A 23,203-nucleotide genomic window follows, 5' to 3' on the forward strand; every position below is an offset into this window, starting at 1 on the left:
AGCTGAGGAGGTAAAATTTGTAGAATATAGTGTTTGATAGATTTGGGTTGTGAGAAAGATGAAGTGTAGTCACGATAATAGCACCTGTCTTGTCTTGAGTGTTTATGTGCCAGACGTCATGTTAAATGACTTAAATGACTGTGCCCTTTGGTCAAAGTGACAGGGGTAGGGAAGTTTGGGAGGGAGGTTTTTGTTTTTGTTTTAGGTCAAAATGGAATTTTATTTTAAATTTGTCTTGTTATCCAGTGAATGCCCCATGCAGAAACTTTATATGTACATACAAACAGATGCTTACACATGCATAGTAGAAATAATACTTGTATGTATTAGAAGGTACAGGCAGAAATGTCCACTAGGCCAGTAGTTCTGCATCTTTCACGTTTTACTTTTCCCAAACATCCTATTGGGTAATCAAGGTTCCAAATTGTTATAAATAAAATGAATATTATTTTTTCCATGACATTGAAATTTAACATTGATCTATTGTCATACTAATAATTACAGAAAGTTCAAGGACCTCACTTCATGCTTTAACTAGAAGGATCTTTATTTCTATTTTGCAGGAAAATCAATCACAGGTAAAATTTATGATCCTGTTTGTAAAGTTTATCGTGTATTTATTCCTTAATATAAAGGAATCTTGAAAGTATTGTGATACTTTATTTTCTGAATCTAAAATTAGGGAAAAAACAGTTTTCTGGTCAGTTTGAACTTATGAGCACTTATGGAAATGGGTGAAATAAAATATCTACTTATAATTTATATATAAAATATTTCATTTAGAAATACACAGTTTTCTTTTCTTACTTTGTATCAACAGTATTATCTAGGCTTTGACTTTCAGGGTTGGCAATAACCTTCAAAAAACCAGTTTTTTGCATCACGTAAAACAGTTTTTCAGAGGATACCCTTTTCACTTCTGTCTGCATTGTAAAAAAAATATATCACCCTGTGTTTCCTCATGATGCTTTCATGCGAAATGTTATCCCATGCCATAGGTGTCAGTTTGAGAAATAATTAAGATAGTTTTCTACATCCCCCTCCTTCCAGTAAAGTATATTACTAATGTTTGGTACGTAGAAATCAATTAGTGTGTTGCTTTTAAAGGTGAAATCTGAGAGGCTTATATAATAAAATTGAGATATTTGCCATTGTAAATGAAGGTAGTTATTCTCAGGAATTATTACTAAATTCATGTGAAATGTCATCGAATTTTACAGTGTTTCCGTGAGCTGAGTCTTTTGATCAGTGGTGTGCTTGTAAACCTTGAGAACTCCTATTTGGGCCTTCAATGGGGAGTTCAGTGCCTAATTTGCACTGTTTTCCAGTTTCCTTTGTGTAAATACTCCTATGATATGCTAAGTCGCTTCAGTCGTGTCCAACTGTTTGCGACTCTGTGGACTGTAGCCCACCAGGCTCCTCTCTCCATGGGATTCTCCAGGGAAAAATAGTGCCATGGGTTGCCGTTTCCTTCTCCAGGGCATATTCTTGACACAGGGATTGAACCGGAGTCCCCTGCATTGGCAGGCAGATTCTTTACACCTGGGAGTCGACTTAAGTTGGTTAATAAGTTTGAAGCGCGCAGTCACTTTTGTTATATGTGTAACAGCTGGTATCAAGGCCTGGCGAGACAGACTAGACCAACAGTGGGCAAGGTGCTTCTCCAACCTGAGTGACCCTGTGAATCACCCGAGAGCTTGCAGAAAGGAGGATTCTGATTTAGCGGGGCTGGGGTGGGGCCCACGATTCAGCCTTTCCAGATGCCGCTGTTGCTGCTCGTCTGGGGACGAGTGGCGAGGTTGCAGCCGGACTGCTGTGTCGGCTGGGAGTGCCGTCACCCGTGATGGCTCCAGGCGGCGTGCCTCCGCTCCGTTGGCTCAGGCTGAGCCCACAGCTTTCCTCCAGGTGTGGTTGGCCAGGAGCGGGCACGGGGACAAGGGGGCTAATACGTGCAGCTTCAAGAGCGTCAGCTGTGGCCTCCAGGCTTTCTATGATATGGGAGAAGCCAGGAGGGACTGATGGGAGAGGCGGAAGCGGACGGAGGGCCTGAGAGCCCAGGGAGGCCAGGCCGTCGGCGTGGGATGGAGGTGCCAGAGAGCTGGTGGGCACAGGGGCCAATGTCAGAGTATAAGCTCTGGAGACAGTAAACTATTTACTACTGAAAACTTCGTGAGTTTAATTTTAATTTTTGATGATTTGGAAGACTTTTTTGTTTGCTTGGCCTTGCCTCGGGGACATTATAAATAACAGTTGATTAGAAGCATGTTTTCCAAGTCTGGTTAGTAGAATGCCTGCTAAGAGAAAAGTTAGTGAATGTTGCTTTCTGCCATGCCCAGAGTGTTCTTGGTGTGTGGATGTGAGATGAGTTCTTGGGTTCAGGCTGCAGCGGGGCAGGCAGTTTGTCCAGCCAGTGAAGGGGAAGTGGAATATACAGTTTCCAGGGACAGGAAAATCATTCCAAGGAGATCCCCAAATCCCTCTCCTGGGAGGAGTTAACGTGGTACCCATCAGCAACTGGACAGTGTCTTGGAAGAAAGCGCGTGCAAGACTAAGACAAACTCTAATAAACTGTTTCTTTGGGTCACATTCATCCTTTATTCAGGAGTTTTGTTAGAGAAACATACCTCCATTTCGAACATTTAACACCTTGTGCAGAAAGTGCTTCCGTTGGCTTTCTTGTATGCCCCTGTACACGTGCTTCCTCCTGTTTTTATGTCTGGGGCCAGGTGGTGACTTGAGATCCTGTATGGAGGTCCTGGGTCCTGTTATTTATAGAAAGCTCCTGTTCCGAGCGGCAACCCTGGGAAGATGAGTCGGGCGGCTCCAGGGACCGTTTCCCTTGTTGCTGCCATTCCCTCTCCCTAGCCAATCCATCCTGGCTCTGCTTCTGACACCCGACCCCATGGCCACAAGAAATGGCCTGGGAACCACACTCTTGTTCCCTCTGGTGGAGCCTGACTTATTTTTTTGTGGGAATTAGAACTCCATTTCTTTAATGGATTTTCATAAAAATGCTGTTTTGAAAAAGAGAAAATAATATCACTTTCCTTCCCAGGGGTTTGGTATAAATAGAACTGCTCGATTGTATTTTATTCCCAGTTTGGGGAATGAACGTTATTGCTTGTAAAGTCTTGTCTAACCTCACTGTTGCCAGCTCTGACCTGAGGAGTTTGTGAGCTTATGAATACCTCTAGCTATGTCTTAAATTGAGTTCATTTCTCTGAGAATCACTGGGTTATTTTTTAAACCCCTGACAGAGGAAAAATTTCATTTAGTCACCTTTTGGCTTTACTAAGTGAGTGGGCCATTTAATAGAATAAGACTGATGTAACTGGCATGCAAGCATTGTTCTAAGGGTGAGTAGCCTCCATTCTCATCATTGTAAGGAATGGGACGAGATAGAAGCTTTTACACATTTTGTTTTTTGAAGCTTCTGTTTTGTAGATTATTCTTCAGGTCCTTAATGAATTAAAAGAAGAAGAAAACTATTTGTTTAAACTATGTGAAACTTAGTTGCCTTAACTCTAAGACCTCCAAGACCTCCAAGTTTCCTGTCATCCTTACAAACTCCTTACAAGGATGTAACTTTGTAAAATTGCTTTCTGGTCTCTTCCTTGGAGGTCAGTGCCCCAACTACACCGTGAAACCTGGGTTTCAAATTATGCTGCGAGTTTTTTCCTTTCCAGTAAACCGAGATAACATCCTTAAGGAATATGTTTGCGTTCTTATTCTTGCTACACTGATATGAACATTTTATGCTACATAGATTTTTTAATTGTCTTCTGTCTTAATTTCTACACTCCATTTGTTTAACCACTATTTATTGCTTAAAGGCCAACTCCACCATTTCTTTCAATATCCGAGGCTATAATCCTAGACATTTTGCTTTATCTTTCTCTCTTCCAGCAAATAAAACCAAGAAGAGGGAGACAGGGTTCTAAAATGAAATAGAAGCTGGCCATTTTATTATCTGTAGTTGGATGCCTCTTGTAGAAACAAAACGGACAGATTTTCTAACTGTAGAATGAGAGGGAAAAGAACATCAACTGAATTTTAGGGTGGGAAGCTGCACTATCTGGCTGCTTTCAGAGAGATTTCCATGGTATGCTCTTTTAAATGAGCACGTGAATGTTAGTAATCATCAGCCATGCTTGGATTTTACAGTCTGAGTGAAGGTAGAGTATTTTTCTGTTTATGATCCACAATTTTACTTGTCTTCTCACTTCTTAGTTAATAGTATGTTTTGTAGTAGATGTGGCTTTAAATGCTTTCTTTTAATGTAGTCATTAACAGATTTTCCTCTGTTGCTCTCATCATGATTAGTGTTGCTAAGAAAATAATTAATTTTACTGTATACGTCAACAGAAAATTTTCTCGTTATCCCTTTCTTTGATATAACTTTAAAACGAGCAATCTGTTCTAAAAATCCTAAAGTGCATTTCAGCATCTTTTCTGCAGTACTTTGCCAACATCTATAAGCATCATTAAGATCACTATCATTAAATAGGTCTTTCCAGTGACTCAGAACGCAAGTGGAAAAATATATATGCCAGGCACAGAAGGAGTTTTACTAAGTGCTAAGTGTTTTGAAGGTGAATTAGTTAGAAAAAAATTTTTTTGAAGTGGAGAAAAAAGTTTTTATTAAAAAAATTGAGCATAACCATTGCGATTATGAGTAAGAACCTTTTGGTAGCTTTTCAAGTTTCCATGTTGCAGCTCAAGACAAAGTGATCAGGCTTGCTTGGACAGCATCCACATGGTAATGCCTTCAAATCGAACCCAACCCCAAGTCTGCGTTGTTTATGACTTCATATTGATCCAATGCATGTAAATGCTGCTTTACATCTGAAGTCTGTGCTATTTGCCTTGGGACTCATGAACTTCCGACAGTATAAGTGAATAGTTTCTATTATGGAAAAGTCTTTCCTCATGTCATACTCTTTCAGAGTCTTCCAAGGACATTTTTAGATGGCTGCTTTTTCACAGTTACTATTCAACGGCATAGAAAGACTTGTATTTGAATGGGCATTTTCATTTTGTCCTTTTACCTGTGTGATCTTGGGTCACTTCTGGGCCTTTCTTCTTCCATCTGTAAAATGAGGGGGTTTGACTAGACAGTCTCCAAAGTGTTTTTTTTTTTCCCCACTTGTGGCTTCTCTGAATTGATGGACCACAGGCTGTTAGGTTCACTTGCTACATTGCTTAGTTTAAGCATGTCTGAGTCTGTTTTTTTTTTAAAGCAAATTACTTGGTCAGAGGCTCATTATTCTCAGTCATCCTCTCCTTTGAAAAGGTTTGCCTTTTCAAACACAGAGACACTAGGAAAGCATACCCGAATGGACCACATCTCTATATTTTTGAGCTAATTGCTATCTAGTTGTTATAATAGATTGTTATCTATTAAGATCATCTGACACAGTTGCTGATTATCTTGCTGTGTTCCTAGCACTCTCACAGGTCTCAAAAGGGCTTTATGGTGTGTTGAGAATAATGTTGTTCTGTTTTGCTCAAGGAGGTTGAACAGAATCCAGGGAAAACAAGCATGATGTCAGATTCTGAAAAAGAGCAAGGTGGCAATAGAGGGGTACTTGCTTTTGTGATGTAGGTTGTAGATGGCAGATGCCTTAGGCTAGCAGCTGCCCAGGTCCCTCACCTTCTCTTAACCAACAGTCTGTTGCTTGCACCCATGCATTTCCTTAAGCAATTTTGAAACCTCCTGTGTGGCCTCTCCTATGTAGTGATTCATAAAATACGAACTGAAGTCAGAGTGATAAAAGGGTTTGATCCTTCATGGCTGACATCTGTGGTACTCTTCCAAAATATTTTATTCTACACATGTTTAGTAACTCATTTCAAGAAACCGTATCTTTATGGATAGAGTATGCATGTGGGTAGCTGTGTAGTCTTTTGGGGCAATCCTTGCGAGTTGCCCCTGAATTCATTACCGCTCAGGTTGTTTTCAGGGTAGGTGTCTGATGTATGACCCAAGTGGCAACACTCGCAAGCACTGTTCACTTTCAGCCGGTGAAGCTTTGAGTGGATTTCTTTTGATCCAGGTGAGACGAGTTCCAGGGTCAAGCGGTCACCTTCATAAAACCGAAGACGGTGACTGGGAGTGGAGCGACGACGAGATGGATGAGAAAAGTGAAGAAGGGAAGGCAGCCTTTTCTCAAGAAAAGGTAGATCACCTTGATGATGGTTAGCTGACTTGTGTCAACTTTATTTTTGTGGTTTTTTTGAGGCGTGTATGTATTAATGAATATGTATTTGTTTTACAGTCACGAAGAGTAAAAGAAGAAAATCCAGAGGTGAGTGTGGTTACTTATTTAGTTCTTTGCCTCCTCTCTCCCCTACACCTCTGCCTGCCAGTGTTAGAGTCTGATGTTTGGGGAAGAACGTTCAGAATTTTGTTCTTGTGGTGTAGGGAAAAAAGAGGCACGTAAACTTGGCAGATCTTGATGCCTTCTGACTTATTGGGTTGGCCAAAAACTTCATTCAGGTTTTTCCATAACATCTTATGGAAAAATCCAAAAGAATATTTTGGCCAATTCAGTACTTTGGAGCTGTGTATATTGGGGCAGATTGCTTTACTCTCTGAACCTCAGCTTCTTCCTGTGTCAAATAGCGGGGATCACAGTACTTACAGAATTGCTGTGGGACTGATGAAATCACATAATAAAGCACTGAGTGGGGTTCTTAGCACAAATTAGTTGCTCATTTAATCTTAAATTCTTATGTCACTTAGAAAACAGAGTAGGCATACAGGAAAATTTCTCCTTGATTTTTGGTTTACCATAAAGCAAATATTCAGATGGTTAGAAACTCTAGGTTGAATTTGTTGGTCTTGATTTTTAAATCTTCTGGGCAACTTAGTAGGCAGTACACACTCTTTTATCCTTTTCCCTTTGAGAACTGGTTATCTTTTGATTAACTTTACTTCCTCCACTGGTTAATTATCCTAATGACTAATGATGACTGTAGTTCAGAGAACTTGCTAATTCTCCTAGAGGACGTTTGAGCATATTTAAATAGCTCCACATATTTGCAAAGCTAGTAATTAATATATTCTCAGTAAGAAAACAGAAGACTTTGGGCTACACGTGACATCCATTCCAACTGTTTAAATTTAGCAGACATTTCCTTGTAATTAAAAGGAGTAAATCTTATCATTGTGCTTTAAGTGGAAATAATCAGATGGACCATCTGAGAAGAGAACATCAGAGTCACAAGCCATTCTTTCCCCTGTCATCTTCCCCTCCCTCTATTCTGTCTTCATTCTCATGTCTCATTGACGGGCCTGCCTCCTATTGGTAACTCTCCTTCAGATCCTGTTTCCCCCTTTATTTATCATATGAATTAATCTATTTTATAAGTGAAATATAAGCTTTGATCAAGGAAGTTATACAGATGGTGATAAATCCCACAGAAGGACACATTGGCCACACACATATCCTGCCAAGTTTTTGGAATGATCTTAACCTGTTGTCATGAACTCTGCCTTCTTCTTGCCCACTTTTCTGTTTTATCTAGAGTGATGTGCCGATCATTTTTCATCCAAGAGTGTCTCTAAATAAGAAGGTGTCAGTTCTCCCTCGAAAGAGAACACCAGTAACATGATTCGACAGCATTCTTGACTCAAAAATCATTCGTTATTGGTTCACTGTGGGACACATTCTTTGAATGGTATTCACTGTAGTCCTACCTTACTAGTACAGACAGATGGGTGTGGGTCTTTCCTCATGAGGATTTGTTAAGTTTACTTTGAGAATATCTTACTCTGTGCTTGTCGAAATTGCCCTGAAAACTGATCTGTTATTTGAGTAATAGCAGTATCTTTTTGGCAAATGCATTGTCTTCATAGCCAGGAAAGAGAGTGGCGTATAGCATGCTATGAATTTATCATTAAACATCCTTGTCAGCCTTCTCGAGTGGGATTTGCAGTCTTGGACACTTCACTGTATCTAGACTCATTTGATTTCCCAGTGGCATCTGTGCCCATACTGGGAACTTGGTTTATAATTAAGGAAGTGTACAGATAGGCTTATTTCTGTGAAAGTACACATTAGTTTGAATGTAAACACTCCTACCAAACTTTAGAAGTCACCAGCTCCACCTGCTGTTACACAACTTCCACCATTTTTGTTTGTTTCTTTTTTTGTTGTTTGTTTATTTGCTTTCGGCAGGGCTAACATTTCAGTATCATGGCTATGTTCATTCTCTCCAATGATGGTTCCTGTGTCCTTTCAGCTTTTAATTAAAGTAATCCCCTGATTTGCCAGTCACACCAAATTGCTTTTTGGATGCGAAGCAAAAACTATTTTTTAATCTATTATAAAGGAAATTAAAATTGTTGAATTTATTCCACAAATATAAGTAAATTATATAAATGATACATATAAATATGTGTAATGAGCATATGATGTGCACTGTTTTAGTAGGCACTGGGGGATACACCACAGAAGAAAACAGAGTCCTTGTGAAGCCTCCATTCCAGTGGGAATAGATAAATTATATCCAGTAGTGTTCATAAGTAAGTTATGTGGTTTGTTACAATGGAATAGGAGTAATGGGAAAAAAATCGAATAGGGTAGAGGGTGAGGTATGGTATGGTAGGAGTTGATAATTTTAAATGTGTTGATCTGGGTAGGCCTTATTAAGAGGGACATAAAGACTTGTAAAAGGTATGGGAGAATTAAAGAGAAATAACTCTAAGGGACCACTTTATCTTGCTGCCCCTCAGACCCCTGTGACTGTCCTGTCTTCCCAGAGTTTATCAGTTTGCACTGTTTTCTTCCAGAACTTTTCTTGTTTGTTCACATACAAATATGTACATAAAGAAATCTAGCATATCATTTTAAAAACATTAAGATCATAAAAACTATAAAATTTTGCATCTTGCCTTGTATCTTGGAAATCTTTCCACAGTACTTGCTATAGAATTGCCTCTTTACTTTTAACTGCTGAGGGGTATTCCATATCATAATGGTTTATTTAACCATTTCTTTCTTGGTGAGAGCATTGAGGTTGCTATTACAGACTATATTCCATTAACATTTTTGTGTATGCATTTTGAAGGGTGCACATATAAATAAAGCATAAGTACACAGAATTGTGATAGAATCTGCTGACTTTGGATTTTTATAGCTGCTATTATCAAAAGCTGTGTCATGCTAAATATCTTGTCATCTATACCTCAATAAAACTGGAAGAGGGGAAAGCTATATACAGTTCAGACTGTGTACCATTTACCTTTAAACATCTTTTAGAGGGAAAATGCTTAGTCTATACTAAATGGTACATTGAAATGCCACTGTGTTTACATATTAATAAGCTTTTCAGTAATACTTATCATTTAAATTGCAGTTGAGTTGTTTACTTGACTGTAAGCCACTGGGTGACTGGGATGGTATTTTATTCATATTTGTCTTCCCTTAGCATCTAGTAGGTATGCTGTACATTTTTGCTGGTGACATAGACACCCATGTACTGAAAATCAGACACTAAACAAATGTCTGGATACTTCTATCGTATTTATGAATAGGTGAGAAAGGGGGGAAGAGACAGAAGACGTTTTATGATCAAGCTGAAGTTTAGAAAAAGTAACCTTAGTAGTTCCCTATTTAGATTGAGATGCTCCAATAGATGAGGGGCATTTTAGAAATGCTGGTTTTGTGAGGGACTGTTTGGCTTTCTGGGAAGCATAAGACAGAATGTCCAGTTATTATATTAATAGCATTCGTTGGAGAAAATTGAGAAGGCCAGGGTGGGGTATTTGCCAGAGGGGCATTGGGTAGATGTGCCTGGTACTGGGCTGTATTTGGAGATGAGACATTCTGGTGTAAACTGTCAAGTTGCAGAGTTACACCACTTATCTATTGAGATTCATAGCCAAATTCAGTGAGAAATTGGTCCTAGGGTGTACCTAACCTGATTTTTTAGAAATAGCCTTGCAAAGTTTTAGTCACCTACTATTAATTATTAATTTGTAGTAAGTAAATAATTCATGTGTTAGGTGACATGAACACATGATTTGCAATCCTGACTCCATATCAGAAAAACCGAGAGCTTTAAAAATGCAAATCCCTAGGCCCAGCAAATCAAATTACGATTTGGTGGTTTGGAGTCATGTCTGGGGCAATTCTGATTTATAAAACGCTGCTCACGTGATTCTGACATGTGGCTAGCTAGGATCAAGGATCACTGACTAGGAAAATCACACCAGCTGCTCTGAATTCAGAAGTCCAGACTGGAATCTGGGAGGGTTGTGTGCTCCACGTCTCTGAAGATTTGTTTTAAATATCTGCCTATTAGAAGTCTCAAACAAGCCTTCCTCCTCCCAAACAACTGTGACACTTCAGAAATCCCTTTGGGAAAGTTGTCCTCTTTCTTAATAATTGAAAGCAGTGATGCCAAGTGGGCAGATTGGATGACAGAAGCTCTGTAGGGCCTGCAGCAGGTATATTGAAGAATTTTGTCATAGAGTCTAGGCTAGGTTCATTGTTTCCAAACTCTGATATTTCATTCTGAAGAGAAAATACATTTGGTGTGGATTTAGGGTAAGTGAATTGTACCACAGCTTAGACACCATGTAAAAGCTAAATTCATTGCATCGCTGGATGATTGTTAAAACTGCCTTTAGCTTTTTAAAATTACTTCTGATGACATTGCGTTTTCCAAAAGCCTGTTAGCTCTCATGTTGTTTGTCTTACACCCATTTGTCGTTGTAGGCCAAGATTTTATTTCTCCCTCCAAATTGATTGTACTGAGCCGTAGTCATCACAGCTGGGTTTAACTGGATGTTTTTATGATATCACTTCCTAAAAAGGTGTTCTTTTTGCAGGTGACTGGCTTTCTAACTAGTTGTGGCTAAAATTAAGTCTTCTGTATTTCTGAAAAGAAGCCCTTTGCTTTGGAGAGATTTTAGGTTAACAGAAAATCTGCAAAGATAGTTTGGAGTTCTCATCCATTCCTCCTCTGTGTCCTTTCACTGTTAATTTCTTTTGTAGCCTTGGTACGTTTGTCACAACTAAAAACCATCAGTGATCTTTTGTTAGTCGTTGTGGAGTCGCTGAGTCATGTCAGTGCTCCGTTATTGTCTGCTAAATCTCAGATGTTATTTGAATTTCCCTGGTTTATCCACTGACATCCCCTTTCTGTCTCAGGATCCAATCCAGGATAACACATTGCATTTAGTTATGGCATTGTTAAAAACAGAAAATGGGAAGATTAGACAGAGCGCTACAAAAAATTAGAAAACTGGATGTTGTCACTTTTTTCTCTCCATTCCACGATCTTTTCCTCTTTCATTCAGTCCCAGAGGCCTGGCTCCAGGGCTGTGTCCAGTATTAATCTATTATTTTTCTTCCCTCTTCCTATAAAAACACTCATTTTCTCAACTGTCCGTCTTAATAGCGAACTGTTTAAAAGCAAAAAAAAAGTCCAATAGACAAATATATATTTTACTGTTAATGAATGACAACTGCTTCATGTGTTAGCTTTTTTGTAAGTTTTGACATTTGAAAATGTATACCCAGAAGTCATGCCCTAAACTGATAGAATGGGATCTGTGGTGGTGAGCTCTAGCAGACTAGAGTTGGTTGTCAAGGAAGAGATTTTGTGCAGGGACACTCTCTCCCCACCACTCCTGTACATCTCTGCACACTTCGTATACCAGTGGGGGCTGGAGACTGGTTTTTTTCTCACATGCAGGGTTATACCTACACAGTGAGGCTATGTGGTATGCATGGGGTTCCAGCCCCCAGTCCAGCTAAGTAGTTCTCTTTGCCCCTGATGGTCCAGGAGTAAGGGTCAGGGCAGGAGATGGGCCTCCCCAGGGGCAAGAGAAGTTGTCACCTGTGGTAAATGCCATTAAGAATTTTCCAGATTACAAACCTTCTTTGACTAAAGGTAGAATATTCTGTAGGTGCTCATGTGGCTTTTGGTTGTATCTCAAACCTTAACTAAGAATGAACTTTTTTACTGGACTTCCCTGGGAGTCCAGTGGTTAAGACTTTGCCTTCCAATGCAGGGGGGTGAGGGTTCAATCCCTGGTCAGGAAGCTAAGATCCCACATGCCCCAGGACCAAAAACCAAAGCATTAAAAAAAAAAAACAACAACTTATTTACAAAACAGATACAGACTCGCAGACATAGAAAACAAATTTATAATTACCAAAAGTGGGAGGGAGGGTGTTAAATTAGGAATTTGGGATTAGCAGATACACACTAGTATATATAAAATAGATAAATAAGATCCTACCATATAGCACAGGGAACTATATTCAATATCCTGTAATAAACCATAACAGAGAAGAATATGAAAAAGAATATATATGTGTAACTGAATCACTTCGCTGTATATCAGAAAGCAACACAACATTGTAAATCAACTATACTTCAATATACATTTTTTAAAAACTTTAAAGAAGATTGTGGAATCAATCTGGAAAATTCTTTACAAGAAATCATTTGGGGTGGGCGAAGGTCCTCCGGCTGGTTAGTAAATACAGGTTATTTGTTCTTCTAATATAATCATTTCACCCCAACATTTTACTGTGAAAAATTTCCAAAATATGACCGCATTAAAAGCATTTTATAGTGAACATCTACCCAGCAATTACCTCGATTCTGCCATTGCTATACTTGCTTCATCTCACAGTTGTCTATTCGTCTGTTAGTCCATCTTTGATTTTGGATGCAATTCAAAGTAAATTGCAGATGCAGGTGCACTTCCCCCTATTTCTTCATTACTGATAGTTATCTTTGCAGAAGCATACAAAACTTTTAAGCTCAAACTTTATAAAACTCTTGGCACAAAGAATTTCTGATGACTTCAGATAGCTTTAGAATTGATAGTAAGTTTAGGGAATAACATGCATTTTTCATTCTTTGCTGATGCTGTGTCTCTTTCAGCATGTGTGTGAAAGACACACAGATGCTGTGTCTTTCAAGTTTTGTTCCAGGGCAGAGTTCACAAAAGTAGGGCTTGAGGTAGAAATATTTGGGGTATCACATTGGGGTCAGGTGTCTAGCTTAGCGGGAAAAATATAATCTCTCACTCGAGATTCTCTTCTGGGGGAGATATTTTTTGAAATCCAGTGCTGCAAATAAATTGTTCAAAGTAATGATTAAAAGGGGCAAGTTGTGCCAATCCTAACATCCTTTCATTAAGGGGCTCCCATCTTGAGATGAAGTTGTGCAACAAGAAAAAAAAATGGTCCGTGAGCATCCTTCTGTTATCAAGTTTAAAATACCAAATTGTCCCTGCCTTTTCGCTTAAGCTCAGTGGTTCTCTAGATGCGTAAGGGTCACCCGGGCACCTTATTAAAGATACAGATTCTCTCCTGTCTCAGTGAAATTCTGCATCATAGGCCAGGTGGTGCCCAGGAATCTTTAAGCTGTGTCCTTGGTGATCCCAGTGCAGGTTGTCAAAGGACCACACTCCGGGAAATGGTGCTTTAAAATTACTCAAATTTTGTAAGATGTTTGTCTCTGATAACTGAGACTTGATGTAACCACACTGACCTTGATGTCCCATTTTGGTGTCCTAACGTGCGGTGATGCTGGCTCTCTTAACAGGCGGCGGTGAACGCCAGCAGCCTCCCCGAGCAGACGCGGTCCCTGTCTGTGCAGGACTCTCAGGTACGGTTCTCTGCCCATCATTTTACGTTTGAAATGCTTTGAAGACAGATTTAAAAAAAACCCCAAAAGCCTGACATTTTAGAACGATAGACGGAATCAGGGTAGTGCTTCCAGAGCAGGGGCTTGTAAACTCTCTTTTTTAATGGGTATGGAAAAAAGAGGACTGTCCCTATTGACCATGCCTCTCAGGGCCTCCAACCTTTAAATGATAGGTTCAAAAGCAAGAACAGATTACCAGACTGCTTCCAAAATTGCTGGTACTGTGTGAAATGGGAAAAGGACAGAAAAGGACTCACCATTCTACTAGGTTCCAGTCGCAAAACATTATAGTTAATTGATACTTTTCTTTCTTTGCTCCTGGTTGGATTTCTATGACTTTTTTGTAATTCTTTTATCCTTGAATTTTATGAGCCAATTTATCTCTACAACTTTCCTTGTAAAAATAATAGTTCAGTGACTGTGAAATGAGTTCGTATTAAAAGTTATGTGACAGAACGCGTGTGCCATGAGTTGTGTTGGGTCTTGATGAAGGATGCTGAGCTATCCAGGGTAGGGACTATGGATGCAAACTCAGTGTAGGGCCCCCCGTTTTGGTTTTGCCATGTAGTTGATAGCAAGCCCTTCGGTTCTCAAAGTGGTTATGTGCTGTGCTTAGTCACTCAGTTCTATCTGACTCTTTGGGACCCCATGGACTGTAGCCTGCCAGGCTCCTCTGTCCATGGGGTTTTCCAGGCAAGAATACTGGAGTGGGTTGCCATGCTTTCCTCCAGGGATCTTCCCAAACCAGGGATCAAACCCAGGCCTCCTGCAGTGCAGGCAGATACTTCACTGTATGAGCTGCCAGGGAAGTCCAAGAATAGTGGAGTGGGTAGCCTATCCCTTCTCCAGGGGATCTTCCCAACCCGGAATGGAACTGGGGTCTCCTACATCGCAGATGGATTCTTTACCAGATGAGCTACCAGGGAAGCCCAAAGTGGTTATACTGTTAAGTATTACCAGCCCGGTGATCAAATTTCCCCCTTGAATCTGCATATTCCATTTAAATTTATTTCTATTCTACCCAATCTGTATTTTATGAAATAACCATATGCAGAGGAGATAGAGTGATGGGCTTTCATGGTTGCAGGTCAGACATCTAGGCTTTGACCCTTGTTTTATAGATGAGGAAGCAAAGATTTGCAGAGGCCAAGTGGCTCATCCATGGTTGCACAGCAGCTTAGAGGCGAAGCCAGGATTCAGTTTATGTCTTTACATTGTACTAAGCAGCTTAGCTTCCCAAGTGGGCCTAGTGGTAAGTAAAGAACTCGCCTGCCAATGGAGGAGATGTAAGAGACATGGATTCGATCCCTGGGTCAGGAAGATTCCCCTGGAGAACGAAATGACAATGCATGGCAGTATTCTTGCCTGGAGAATCCCATGGACAGCGGAGCCTGGCAGGCTACAGTCCATGGGGTCACACAGAGTCAGACACGACTGACGCAACCTAGCAGGCAACTTAATATAGCACCTTGAGATAAATTGTAGGGATTGGCTGAATGATAAAAGGAGATGTAGAAATAATAAAGGATCAGAAGGCAAAGAATAAAGGAAACAGAAAAAGGAATTAGGATACCTAGTATTGTATAACATGATATGTTGGACTCCTTTTCATATATAGTATTTGTTCTCCCAGGAAACTTTGGAGGCAAATATTATCCCCATTTTGTAAATGAGAAAATACGTCCACAGAATGACTTGCCCATAGTTGCAAAGCTGGTCAGTAGCAAAGCCAAGTCATGACCAAAAATTCCTTATTTTTTCTACTCTGACAGGAAGGTCTCATGTCCAGGGATTCATAAAGTAGGAAGGGCCTATTCAATAGAGGCATTCATGACTGATGATCTGTGTTCAAGGAAACAGACTGTAGGTGAGAAAGGTAAACCCTGGCCTCATCTGCTAGGCTCCTTCTTCCTCTGCATCTTTGAGGTTTAAAGTGCCCAGCCTTTGTGCACCTCCAAGGCCCAGTAGATGCAGTCCATGGCTCAGGTTGCAAGGTGCCCCTTTAGGTGGCTGATCTTTCTTCTTTGGACTTACTGGAGTGTATACCAATTGTTCACAGGGCCCATCCTCCTACTGAGGCTTTCTATATGAAACATTCAGATCCACAGTTGTGATGGGAGAGAAGCATCATTCTAGCCTTCACACAGAGGTGTTATGGGCCCAAATAATAGGCCTATAATAAAAGGCCTAGTGTTGAAATTTCCAGGAAGAAAGGACTCTTATGAATCAACAGTTATCATGATTTTATGCATTTGTTTCCCGAGTTTATAACTGTTGGCTGTTTTGTTTTTAAAGGGCCTACCTAATGCTAGTGAAGACTACAGAGAAGCTTCTTGTGCTGTAAACCTCGTTTTAAGATTGAGGTAAACAATGTTGTTTATTTTGTGTCGTTTTTCCTATAGTACAATATTCTAATCTACTTCCTTAGCTTTTCATAATATTAGCATAAAATAAAATGATCTTATTTGGTTTCCTGGAATAGTCAGTGTGGGCTGTATTCCCAGGACTAATTGCTCTTTTCTAATTGTTTTCTCAAGAAGAATAAAAAAGAAAAGCACCATATGAGTGTATCTGCAGGATCAGTGTACCCTTCGTTTTCTTTTTTCCTTTTTCTTTCTTGGGTTTTTCTTTCTCTTTTTCCCTTTTCTTTTCTTTTTTTTTTTTTTTTGTTTTAAACAATGTGAGTTCACAGTAAGAGATTTTTAATGAGTTTCTTTCACACTTCAGCAGTCAGTCTCTGACAGAAATAAACCCTGCTTGTACTACAAGTTGCCTGTTCAGAAATTCTTCAGTGACAGGTTTGATCAGCCACTGTGGAGAAATGATAGATATATTTTGAAAGAACCCTCAGTCTTCTAGGAAATGGATACAAATATGGTATCTGACAGTCTAGTCTTTGTATCTAGTGAGAGAAAGCTTTCTATTTCAAGAATTTCTAAAGATAAGGTCGATTTAATGTATATTCTTTGTTGAGAATTTGCTGTCTCATGACTGAAGAAATTTGCTTAGACTTAACTATAAATAGCTTAACTTACCAGGTCAATTAGAACACCATCACATTTTTGAAGGTGTTTTAAAATATGCCCTCCTTTGACAATAGAACACATGGCTAATGGACCTTTTTCAGACCTGTGGCTATAAAAGGTGGTTTCATTTTCAAGGTTAGTTTCCAGCCCTTTGAATTATCATAATCTGTTGGGCTGGATTATTATTACCATAATCACCCCGTCCTTCTGATAGTCATTTACAATCTGCAATGCATTTTCACATATTTACTGTGGGAACCTCGCAGCGACCCTTGGTGTGATTTAATTCAGAGTTGATTTCCAAGTCAAGATGTGAAATTATTACAAGACTGTTTCCTTATATTTGTGAGTAACCTTGATTGTGATTCACAATTGCCATATTTAGCAATCTCCGAAAAATGAAATAGCCATTCTCTTTTCATTTGACTTTGGAGCCAGATACCTTTATTTTTCACTTCATTTATTCACACATTCCACCGGTGTTTCTGAGAGACCCATTCTGTGCTGGGCTCCGTGTTTGTCTTTGAGACATAAGGGTGAGTGAGACTGTGGAGGTTACACACTAGTCCCGTGAGCGTGTGGTGTTGCAAGTGCAGTGTTGGAAGTCATCCAACCTCCTGCTTGACGAATGCAGGTGTCTTTTCTTTGATGTCCCTGCTGGGTGTTAACCAGCATATAACCAGTACATACTTCAGCTCACTCTTGTTTCTACCATCATCCCTGTGATACTAAAAAGCTTTAATTGCAGTGATCTTCCTGAAGATTTAGCTGACCTTCCTGTTCTGGGCTCTATTTCTGACCCTTAGAGCAACTATCAGGCTCTCTGGATAAAAATCTCCTGAAGGGAGTGTTGAAATGCATATTTTGAGCCTTCCTTGCAAATACTGTATTGCTCTAGGTACCAGGACAGTATAGAACAACTGCATCCCCTCATTTTCCTGAGACGTGTTTGTTGTTTGCCAGGCTTACTCTTCACCTTTCCTCGGCAAGATAGTTTTGGCCTTGCTTCTCATGATACAGTTCTATATCCCCCTCCGACTCCTCCTTGTTTGTTACCCTTACTGACATTTCATCTACATCTAGTATATATATTTTTTTTAATTGGAGTATCGTTGCATCACAACATTGCGGTAGTTTCTGCCGCACAGTAACATGAGTCAGCCGTTTGTACATGCACGTCCCCTCCCTTCCGGATTCTCTCCTATCTAGATCACCACAGGTCATTGAGTAGAATTCTCTGCACTGTACAGCAGGGTCTCACTGGTTATCTGTTCCCTGCATTGTAGTGTATACACGTCAGTCCCAATCTCTCTGTTCCTCTTACCCTGCCCCTTCTCCTTCTGGTGTCCATTCGTTAGTTCTCTACGTCTGTGCCTATATTTCTGTTTTGCAAGTAGGTTCATTTATACTATTTTTTAGATTTCATATATATGTGTTAATATACAAAATTTGTTTTTCTATTTCTGACTTACTTCACTCTATATGATGGTCTCTAGGTCTATCCACACGTCTCTACAAATGACCCAACCTCATTCCTTTTAATGGCTGAGTAATAGTCCATTGTGTATATGTACCACATCTTCTTTATCCATTCATCTGTTGATGGACATTTAGGTTGCTTCCGTGTCCTAGCTCTTGTAAACAGTGCTGAAATGAACATTGGGGTGAGTGTCTTTTTGAATTATGGTTTCCTGAAAGTATATGTCCAGTAGTGGGACTGCTGGGTCATGTAATAGTTCTGGTTTTAGTTTTTTAAGGAATATCCATATTGTTCTCCATTGTGGCTGTATCAATTTACATTTCCACCAGCAGTGCAAAGAGTCCCCTTTTCTCCACACCCTCTCCAGCATTTATTGTTTGTAGATTTTTTGATGATGGCCATTCTCACTACTGTGAGGTGATACCTTATTGTAGTTTTGATGTGTTTCTCTAATAATTAGTGATGTTGAACATTGGGCTTAGGTGGTGCTTTTCCTGAGTTTACAGCTTAGATCACTGGTGTTATAAGATTCTCCATGAAGAAAGAGTTCCATGTTCAGATAAATTAAGAAACAATGTGTCGTATCCATCTGTCACTCACATACATACACACACACACACACACGCGCACCTTTTTTTTGAAATCGCAAAGAACATCAACATTAATATTAAAGGTTCTAAGAAGTTCTGCAGGATAGGAATTCATTTAACTTTGTTTACTGAAAGACCTCTTTGACTTCTCTACTCTTTTCCTGGTACTGTTTTCCAGTTTAACCATGTCCCTTTTAAATGCAGCACTCAAATTTAAATGCAGGACTCCAGGTGGGCGCTAAGCAGACTGGAACAATAGTTATAGCATGTCATTTTTACAGTTCACACTCTTATTTCTCCTAAATCAGCCCGGGTTTTCATTGCCTTTTAAAATAGCTGTGTAATTTGGTAATGAATTTAGATTGACCTATCAGTCAAATAAAAAAAAAAATCTCTAATCTTGGTTGTTTTTTTAATTCGTTTGAAGTGCTACCAAATCTGATTCTGAATTGCTACTTGTGTTTTGAAACTCTGTGCATGTCTTACCATTTGTCAGTATAATAATGGACCTGTTGATTTTGACTCATTGCTTGCCTGTCACTCCTGTCAATGTGTCTGTCTTTATTAGAGACAGTGTTTGTATATACATCACTTGTCAGTTTGATGACCCTATCTTTTGTGTCTTTATTCAAAACACTGATCAGTGTGTTCAGCAGTTCAAGTAGGACAGAACTTCCTGGCATCTCTTAGAAACTATTTGCTTTCTGAATGACTTTCAGCAATTAATTAGTATTTTTTGGTATAGTTGCTTTATCAAATCCCATTGATTCTACTGCCTTTAGTCAACATTTAACTAACAATTGAGAAGGCTAATGTAAAAGGACCATTAATAGTGTCCTGAAAGTGAGATACATCAATGATACTTTCCCAAAAAAGGAAGTGAATTTTAATATAACTTATTTTTAGCAAACATATGTTTATGTCTAATTGCTCATATGCATCGTTTTTTGTTGTTAAATGTTTCCAGGGTATTTATTTATACTAGTATTTTTTTGTTTGTTTTTTGATTTGAGAACTCCTGAATCTCCCAGAATATATTGTTGGTTTCCTTCAAGGGCACTCCTTATACAGCCATGAACAGTGTGGGGATTAGGGGCATTGACCCCCAACAAAGTAGAAAACCCACTTTTAACTTTATAGCTGGCCCTCTGTATATACAGTTCCACATCCACAGACTTAACCAACCATAGGCTGTGTAGTCCTGTGGTATGTTGGAAAAAAAATCCACATATAAGTTGACCAGCACAGTCCAAATCCCTGTTGTTTAAAGGTCAACTGTAATTTGAGAAATAGCCTTTGAAACTTAAAAGTTAAATGCTATTAAGATTTTGAGATCACTCTGTGCTGATGCAAACATAAACAGCAGATACACTCATTCATCCTATAAATGTTTATCAAGTACCTGCCTGTGCATGCCACTGTTCTAAGCCTTGTGATGCAACAAGGGAAGAGACAGAAGACAAATTCTTGCCCTCCAGGAGCTTACATTTTAGAGGTAGGGAACAAGTCCAATAGGAGCATTACTGATACGATATCTTGATTTCTCTGAAGGAAAAGCTGCCATCAGGAGGCCAGAAACTCTGATGGTGCTATTCTCTATTAAGGAATGCATGTTAGTTTTCTACTGCCATGTAACAGGTTACCAAAAACTTTGTGGCTTAAAACAATGTCAGCTTATTATCTCACAGCTTCTGTAGGTCAGAAATCCAGACATAGTCTACCTGGGAGACTGTGGAAGAGTGCCATGTCTCACCAGACTGCAGTTAAGTCCTGCTCACCCAGAGCTTACAGGCTTCTTTCAGGGTCATCTGGGTGTGGGCAGAATTCAGTTCCTTGCAGGTTCCTTTTTTGGCTCTTGTAGGCCACCCCAGTCTAGACATTTCAAAGCGTGACTACTTTCTTCAGAGGCAGCCAGAGACCAACTCCCCTCCCCTCCAAGGGCTCAGTCCCTCTGTTAAAGGTTTTTCAGCTAATTTAGCCAATCTCATCTAGAATAATCTCCTGTATTTAGCCAGTCTCATCTAGAATAATCTCCTGTTTTAAAAAATATTTGGCTGCACTGGGTCTTGGTTGCAGCTTGTGAGCTGCAACTTCAGTTGTGGCATGCAGGAACTAGTTGTCTGATGAGGTCAGACCCGGATCCTCTGCATTGGGAGCGCTGAGTCATAACCTCTGGACAACCAGTGAAGTCTCTAGAATTAACCCTCTTTTTGATTAAGTCAAAATCAACTGATTTGGAATTTGAATTATATCTGCAAAATCCCTTCACTTTTGCCATAAAACGTAACATAATTACAGGAGCGAGAGTCCATTGTATTTAAAGCTCCTGGTCACACTCAGAGGAGAGGACTACACAGGGCATTTACCCCAGGGGACAGGAAGCTTGGAGGCCATTATAGAATTCTCCGTACCATAAAAGTGCTGAGTAAAGGGATATTTGAGCAGACCTCTGACAGAAGTGATGAATCGGCCACTAGGTTGCTTGGAGCAAGAGAGTTTTAGGCAGAGCAAAGCTGATTGCAAAGATTCTGAGCAGGAAGTGTGTTTTATAAGCAGTTATAGAAACAGCCCAGGGAACTAGTGTGGCCAGAGTGGTAGGGAGTGAGGTCAGAGGATTATCAGGGGCTCAATCATGTAGGGCCATGTAACCTGCGGTGGAGACTTTGGATTTCATTGTTTGTGCATGGAAAACCATTGAAGGTTTGTGAGCAGAAGAGTTGCATGATCTGAGTTAATTTTTAAAATAAGCACCGTGATCACCTTATGGAGAGTAGATCCCATAGAGAGACCTTAGGGTGGAAGCAGAGAGCCTGCTGTCAGGCTATTGCTGTGGTGCAAGAAATGATGACCTGACTTGGACCAGGGTGGGGAGTATTGGAGGTGGCGACTGATAAACAGATTAATAATCTGGAGATTTCTGGATGGAGGAGAGAGAACTCAGGATTATTAAAACGCAGTGTTATTCAAAATGCAAGTCTGTGTGCCCATTGAGGCCGGACACTGCTAAAACATTGGAGTAAGGTTTATTGCAGGACCATGCAAGGAGATGGGTGCCTCATGTCTTAAAAAAACCTCAAACTCCTTGAAAGCTTTCAGTCAAGACCTTGGATAGAAAAGGTGAGGGGGGGGGGGGGTTGTTATTAGTTGTTGCAAACTTCTTGGTGTCAGATTCTCTGTACTTGAGGTCAAGTCATGGTAGGGTAACAAATGAATGTTAGTCCCCGTCCTGACAAGAAAGGGACAGCTTTCCCCCTTCAAGGTCCAGATCCTGACTAAGAGCAGGCTGATCTTAGTTGGCAGCTCCCTGAGGTCCAGGTCCCCAGACCTGCCCAGCTGTCATTGCTGAGGAAGCCAGGAGCCCAGGACCCAGCTCGTCCTCAGGTTCCCGGGGCCGCCTGTAGGGTCCCACAGACTGTATCCTTTGCAGACGGCCACTGCCATTAGGTCTCAGAGGCAGGGATGGGGGAAAGGTTCGCTGTCACCTCAAGGGCTGGACCCAGGCAGTGGGTGGCCCTGACGAGGGCTCTGGAGCTCTGCAGGACACAGCCCCTGCCTGTTCCCTAGGCTCCCCCGCTCACCTGCTGGTCCAAGGCTGAATGAGCTGGAGGGCCCCAGGGAAAAGCTTGGGATCTGCCTCTTACCTCACTTTCCATCTCACAGCTTCCACTCCACTGTTGGCTGACTCCCCTAACTGTGGCTTTTTGACAGTTGGCTGCTTGTGGGCAGGGCCCACTGCAGCAGGGACCAGTGACTGAGCAGGACCCCTGGTGGTCACTCACTGACAGTTACTTGTGGGAGGGGCCCATAGCAGCACTGACCTGTGGCTGAGTGGGACCATTGCCTGGGAAGGGGCACAGGGGAATGGCCTGCAGCAATACCTGCATGCTAAGGGCTGGCCTCACTGTGCTCTAGTACAAGCAGATTACTCAGGGTTTGGGCCGGAAAGTACAAATGAGTGGAGTTGCTGTCTCCTGAGATTGGGAAGAGAGTTGCAGTCCTGGGGCAGAATCAAGAATTCAGTTTTGCATGTTCAGTTTGAGTTATCTAGTGGAGATCTATTTAATGTCAAGTAGGCATTTAGGTACATGAGCTGAGATTTCAAAGGAGATATATTTCTGGGCTAAGATAAATAAATATGAGAACTGTTTAGTGCGTATAGTTTTTAAAGTGATAAAATTGCGTGAGCTTATGTAGGAGGGGAGTGGTGAAGACAGAATTGGTCTTGCACACTCAGGTGGTGCATGGATAAAGAGCAATCAGCAGATGGGTGAGGACAGGCTGGTGAGGTCAAGGAGAGAATGGTGGCTCATCTGGTAAAGAATCCACCTACAATGCAAGAGACCTGGGTTCGAGCCCTGGGTTAGAAAGATTCTCCTGGAGGACGGAATAGCTACCCACTCCAGTATTCTGGCCTGGATAATTCCATG

General features: G+C 40.6%; 1 protein-coding gene across 3 annotated transcripts in view; it reads left to right on the forward strand.

The window, feature by feature from the left end:
• The window catches only part of STK39 (serine/threonine kinase 39), a 307,047-nt gene that overhangs the window by 174,092 nt on the left and 109,752 nt on the right, over positions 1-23,203 (forward strand). For all 3 annotated transcript variants that reach the window (XM_061135654.1, XM_061135653.1, XM_061135655.1), the window contains exons 11-14: positions 6,057-6,179; positions 6,279-6,308; positions 13,579-13,641; positions 15,976-16,043. In XM_061135654.1, the coding sequence (XP_060991637.1) occupies positions 6,057-6,179; positions 6,279-6,308; positions 13,579-13,641; positions 15,976-16,043 (284 nt within the window). The remainder of the gene's footprint in view (positions 1-6,056; positions 6,180-6,278; positions 6,309-13,578; positions 13,642-15,975; positions 16,044-23,203) is intronic.

Source organism: Dama dama, chromosome 33 (assembly GCF_033118175.1).
Source record: "Dama dama isolate Ldn47 chromosome 33, ASM3311817v1, whole genome shotgun sequence".
Lineage (NCBI taxonomy): Eukaryota > Metazoa > Chordata > Mammalia > Artiodactyla > Cervidae > Dama > Dama dama.